Genomic DNA, 7,066 nt, shown 5'->3' on the forward strand with positions numbered 1-7,066 from the left:
TTTTATTATGACATTTTGAAAATGAGAATAAATAACATCATTTTGCTATCCTATGTCAATACTATTTTTTACAATTGCTTTTTATCTTTAAAAGACATAAATAGACTGTTTTATTAGTCTCTTCTGTGTAATGCAAAAAATGCAAAAAAAATTTGAAAAAAATTTGAATTTGTGAAAGGTTTCATTTTTATTAACACACAATACAAGAGAAATATACTTATAAACTTGTGAAAGTAAATATTATAAAAGAAATCTAAGAAATGATTTTATGTGCAATGCTTGAGTGATAATGTATTGTTGTTGGAGTTTTCATATGCTCATAAACTCAGTTCTATTTATAATTGAGAATCATAATTACAGTAATACCAACTTTAATAAATGTAGAACAATATACAAAAATAACAATTGCAGATCCAATTATAAAATACTTCCATATGAAACAATAAATTTCTTACAAATCTGTGACATTTTTCAATAAATTCGTGATCTCATGTTTGCAGAATCAATAAATGATTATTTGTTGATTAACTACTTGTTAAACTCAATTTACAGTTTATTACCTTAGTAGCACAATTTATTAACGAAATATTGGAGTTTTCATATACTCATAAACTCAGTTTTATTTATAATTGAGAATCATAATTACAGTAATACCAACTTTAATAAATGTAGAACAATATACGGAAATAGTAATCGCAGATCCAATTATAAAATACTTTCGTATGAAACAACGATTCTTACAAATCTGTGGCATTTTTCAATAAATTCGTGATCTCATATTTGCAGAATCAGTAAATGATTATTTGTTGATTAACTACTTGTTAAACTCAATTCAATATGTCTCCAATGCATGCTAATGTTTAACCAATATAATCTCAAATTATAATATTTGAAAAGGGGATCTCATTGCAAGTTATAAGAACGCAACAATATATTTTTCAAATTATGATCATTTGAAATTGCACAATAATTATAACAATTTTTAATATTATAACAATTTTTAATAAATATGTTTTCGAAGAATTTTAGATAAATCTTCATCAGAATGTTCTTTTTAACTTAATCTGTATAATTCTGAATAATATCTGAATAATTCAGTAATAAAACATTATAGGAACATTAAAAAAAATTATAGGAACAGTAAAAAAACTTCATACTTATACTCATAATAGATAGTCAAAAATTTTTGCAAATTTTTTGAATAACCTCATAAAGTGAAAAGAAAAGTTCTATTTTTTCAGCTCGTATTATATTACCAAAAAATAAAAAAAATATGATAGAAATTACCAAACTCACGAAAATTAAAAAAATATAGTAACCTTTAGAAAATAAAGATTTCAAACTTTAAAATTTTTTTCTTTTTAATTTAAATTTCATTTTTAACGAAGATAATATATATTCAAGTTTTGAGCTAAAAAAAAAACGATGTTACTTTCGATTAATTATTATGTATGCAAATGTTTTCACCCAATTTTAACGATGCGACAACAGCACTAGAATATGAATAAATACGTATGAATAAATGCGTATTATATACATATTTAAAAAAATTCATTTATGCATTCTTTTCTTTTTTTTTCAATAATTATTAACCAAGTCGGAAAATGTCAACATGTCAATTCAGCATATTATTAAAGTTATATTACTGTCAATCACTCTTATTTTGAAATGAAAAGACAACAAATGCTATAGTAGAATATTGATACATTCAGTCTTGAGATTTAATTGAGAGACTACGCAGAAGGCTTTATGCAATGATGTTAAATTATTTCACTTTGTTATTTTATCTTGTTTGTTATATTTTAATGAGCCTCGTGACAACGTCAAAAGCATTGTCGATTTTATTATTGGAGCCTATTCCATCGACCAGCCATCACGTTTGGGCAGAGAATTTAATTAAAGGATTACTTCGCAAAGGCCATCATGTACATATAACGAGCATACACGAAACTAAGATTGAGGGTAAACTCGCACAGAACTTGACATACGCCGTAAGTAGATGTTACGAGACTAATTTTGATAAGAAGCATTATCCAGTATATATGTATGTACACGCCAATTTTCATGGAACTTTTAGTACTCATAAAATATAAAAATTGTTGTCAATGCTAAGCCATAAAAATGTCATTTTTGTCAACTTTGAATTTTTCTTAAAATTACGATGTGATAGACAAATATGGATAATAGATTCATTTTTAATAGATAAAAATACATTGCCCATTGGAAATGATTAATTACATACTCGTGTTGCAAAATAATATCGAATAGTATAATTTTTTTCGATTTTCATTAATTTTCCATAAACTAACTTTTTCTATTGTTTATTGATGATTATCAATGAAATGAATATCATTATTCATCATTTTACATATACTTTTAATAATAAAAGTTTCATACAAATCGGCGTATATATATAAAGAAAGTTCCTTATGAGTATAAATTGATTATATAAAATTTATTAAATAAATGAGAAAGAATATATACTTTTGTTTAAAAAAATATTATCTTATACTTTATAGAAAGTCAATGCTTTTGAAGATCTGAATTTATTACATTTTTTTACATAGTGTCTTTTTCTATAGTGTATGATACTTATAATGAATGATACTTATTATTATTAGGTATTCGATGATGTGATGAAAACTTACGAAGAATCCGAGGATTATAATCCGTCTGAGTGGGAACAGTACAGTGTATTTTATACGGGATATTTTACATATCAATGGGGAATCAATGCATGTGAGGCAATAACAAAGACTAAAGCAGCGAAAGAGCTTTTGGAAATGATTAAGAATGTCGAGTTTGACGTTATAGTGCAGGATATTACATTAACTCAATGTTTCTACGGATTGTGGGAGGTAAAGATAAATAAAACAATCAGTTTGAAATATAGTTATTTAACATATTTTTTAATTGTAAGACTGAATTCGTCACAGAGCGGGTGACTTATGTCAGTCGAATCACTAACAATTACTAGTTGCTTGTGTAACATGGTTTTTATAGATCAAATTATGTTTGCGTAGCAAATTAAAAATGCTTCGTCATCATTTATAGCAGTAATAATCTGTTGTCTCATCTTGTTTTTTTATATGACATATAATAAATGTTGAAATAAATGATTTATTTATAAGACTTCTAATAATATATAATATAAAAATCGCGGAAATGTTGAATAAAAACATAGTATTTTTTGCATAGTAATATACAATTAATTTTATTGTGTGCATTTATTACAAATATTTATATAATATTTATATAATTTTAATTTTACCCATTGTTATTCTGTAAATATTGCTTTTTAGATAGCTAAAGGTAAGCCACCTATAGTAGGTTATATTCCGTTTGGTCCTGCACCTTGGCTCAAGGATTTTATCGGTGGTCCAAGTTATCCAACTGTTCGACCTTATACACATGCAGCCATTGCGAAACCCATAGATTTATGGCAGAGAACATGGAATACTTTATATTATATTATGGATGATCTCATGCGACATTACTATTTTTTACCTACTGTTCAACGGCTTGCTGAGAAATATGTGGGCCATGCAATCAGACCATTATATGAAATAGAAAAAGACAGTATTAATATTGTACTAATCAATAGTCATCCTGCATTTGATTCTGGGATTCCATTGCCGCCGAATACCTTGGAGATTGCAGGATTAAATGCTCAGCCCGTAAAATCGATTGTCGACGAGGTAGTCGTAACGTATTCCGAGGTAAGAGAAATTATTCTTCGTATTTGAAAATTGATAAAACTTGCACAAAAAATTAAAAGGAAATAATGTATTGTACTAAGGAAATAGAATTTTAATGGAATTCTAATCGATTTTATTGTTTGTTATTATTCCTAGTTGAAGAATAATTTCAAACTAAGACTTACTATTATTCTATAATATCTCGTATTACATTTTGAAATCCATTTTTTAACTTTATTAAGAATATTATGGCAGAGTGAGAAAATACTAATTTACTGATAATATTTTCGATAAATGATTAGAAGGAAAAATCTGATAATTTAGGGATCTTGTTAATTTTTTGTTTAATTAAAAATTTTTAAGACTTCCTGTACTTATATTTTATATCGGATTGAATGAAAAGTTTTATTTTTTCAATTATATTAAAAGGACAGTTGTGCATGCGATGAGAATTTCTGCACGCATTCGAATCGAATATATACATATATTATATACATATATTATATACATATCTGTGTATACCAGGATGTTTCATAAGTAAAACAGGTGATTTATAAGTAAAACTTATAAAACTCTATAGGGATAGAGCGGATTAAACTGAGTCGAAAAGTCCTCTATTATTTTATAATTTTTGCAATAGTTAACAAGATATTAATTCATAAAAATCATCAAATATTGGTTTCCAATAATTTATTACTCAAGTATTATTTACTTTATAGAAAAACAACAATAAAAATTGTTCTGAGAATTTTTTCAGAATTTTTTAGTACCTCATTTTTTCATGTTGGTAAAAATAATTGCCAATAAAAAAATGCAATACAAAAAAGTTGATAAAAAATTCTGAAAAAATTCTTAGAATTCTATGAAAAGAAAATTAACAAGTTTTGTCTCTTGCTATTTTTCTATAAAGTTGATAGTGCTAAAAAATTATTGAAAATCATTATTCGATGTTTAGTAATTGATCTTAACTTATGGTAGAGAACTTTTCGACTCAGTTTAGTCTACTCTATCTCTATGCGAGAAGTTTATCGTTACTTATCAAACTCTGTATATACAGGGTATCTATAAAGTTCCATCCAAGCCATACATCTCGGAAACAGCTTTAGATATGGAAAAATATTTCAGACAAAAGTTGTAGGACATTAAAGAAGATGTATGATGAAAATATAGACCTTCACAAGGCTAGGACAATGTGATCACTGTTTTCTTGAACGGAATTCCTCATTTTTTATTACATATTTTTGTAGCTTACCTTGAGGAACATTATAAATATTTTTTCGTTAAGTATTTTTCGAGTTATAAGGCTTGAAAGTTACAATACCACTGGCATTTTAGCATTATCCAAGATTTCCGACGACTAAAAGTGCGCGCGCGCGCACATATACACACACGCACGCACGCACGCATATAATTATATAACATATTATATAACAATGATTTATAAAAAATTGTCTATGCATTTTATTTGAACAAATTTGATAACACAACTTTCAGCTTAGATATAATTTGCTTAAAACTGTATTAGTCATTTATAATTAGCTGTTTTGGTATTGTAATATATTATTGTAATATACTACCTTTGTATTTTATTAAAGTATATATTACTTCGCAGGATGTGCGTGTATTTCTTGACGGAGCAACGGACGGAGCACTCGTAATATCTTTAGGAACAAATATAAAATGGAAATCGATTGGATTAGACAAGATTAAGACCGTTATCCTAGCTCTGTCAAAATTAAAGCAACGAATTCTATGGAAGCTTGATATTGATGAACCATTTGAAGTACCGGATAATCTAATGACTATGAAATGGATAATGCAAAAAGAAGTTCTATGTATGTTTCTTGATACTTAGAAAAATAGGAAAAGCATGGAATTTATTTTTTTATAAGTTTTGTTTAATTAAAGTTTTCTATACAGTTTTTAAAACACAATTTTTATATTTTTTATAAGTTTACGCTTATCACCTTTTATTAAAGATTAAAATAAATGATTAAAATATCAATTCAATCTGTCTGATTTTTAAAATTTGAGAATATAATATCATTCTCTTAAGAGGGAACTGTGACGGGTTAAAAAATTGATTTTTTTTTATATTTTTGTAATGTAAAAAATTAAAAATATGTCTCTAAAATATTATGTTGAAATTCGTAACAGAACTATAGTAAATATGTGATGGAATAGCACATGGCTCAGGTGCATAAATTAATCGGGTGTAAAACACGTTTTTCTCGAAACCATGTTCTCGTAACTGGGCGCTCACATATCTCGACCAATTTTTATCCGAATGGCTTGAATTTTGGACAGAATGTTTATATAATAAAATTGTCTTCAAAGTTAAACAAATTTTTCAATCGGCTTATAGTTTTTGAAAAATAATAAAAAAAAAGTAACAATTTTTTTCGCAAAATCGCGACTTCTTTTTTTAAAACAGCTCCATTTTGTCTAAAATTATATTAAAAAATAAGTATGTTTAACTGAAACTATACTCATATACTTTAAAATTTTTAAAATATTTTATTTTAGTGCCCTCGTTTAGACGCAGCACGAGTATCCGTGTTTTTTGTACCATGTTTTTCCAGATAAAATGCACATCAATGAGCACTGAAGCTAGAAATATTAATATTGTTTAATGAATTTTTTGTAATAACTTCGTAAATGTGTGTACTTTGAATATATAAAGACAATCATTCATACAAGCTATTAGTTTTATAAAAAAAATTCACAAAAATAGCCTTTTTTTTTAACCGTCACAATGATGTTCCCCATTAAAAATAGCATTGAGTAGAATAAGATTATAAAAATAATTACAAAAATGTAACTTTCAACAATTTAAAATATTATTTGAAAATATTATTATCGTTCTAATATTTCAGTAAAATATTGTGGTGGGCGTACATAAATGTTTTGTGGATTAAATAAATTATTGCATGATTTACAGTAGAGCACGGATTATCTGACACTGTTTTTTCATCTCCCAGATTATCTGACCTTATTAACAAGTTCTTATGACGCTAACATTATGCTCGAAAAAATTGCGCGTAACATTGTTGTCATCAGAACTCAATAAGAAGATCGGACAATTCGATATAGATAAAAAAATGATGTTAGATAATTCGGATTCCAATATTATTAATTCTATTTTAAATTATTAATGTGGTGTAGAAAAAGATCAGAAGATGTCGAACCTTATTTTTTTGACGTTTTATTTTGTTGAACGACAAATATTATGTATACATAAATATAAAACATTATTCTTATATACTGTAACACCTTTTAAATGTATTTTTCTAAGAACAAAAATAACTAAATTTTTACATTTTTAAATATTATAATATTTATAATTTTTTAAATATTATTTTTTAAAT

General features: G+C 26.1%; 1 protein-coding gene across 1 annotated transcript in view; it reads left to right on the plus strand.

Moving 5' to 3' along the window:
* The first annotated feature begins 1,793 nt into the window (after positions 1-1,793).
* Positions 1,794-7,066, plus strand: part of LOC108687359 (UDP-glucuronosyltransferase 2C1-like) — a 7,170-nt gene continuing 1,897 nt past the window's right edge. Inside the window, exons 1-4 of the mRNA XM_018193069.1 lie at positions 1,794-1,991; positions 2,622-2,858; positions 3,303-3,719; positions 5,311-5,533. Of these exons, the coding sequence (XP_018048558.1) occupies positions 1,806-1,991; positions 2,622-2,858; positions 3,303-3,719; positions 5,311-5,533 (1,063 nt within the window). The 5' untranslated portion in view covers positions 1,794-1,805. The remainder of the gene's footprint in view (positions 1,992-2,621; positions 2,859-3,302; positions 3,720-5,310; positions 5,534-7,066) is intronic.

This window comes from Atta colombica, unplaced genomic scaffold, assembly GCF_001594045.1.
Source record: "Atta colombica isolate Treedump-2 unplaced genomic scaffold, Acol1.0 scaffold205, whole genome shotgun sequence".
NCBI classification, from domain to species: Eukaryota; Metazoa; Arthropoda; class Insecta; order Hymenoptera; family Formicidae; genus Atta; species Atta colombica.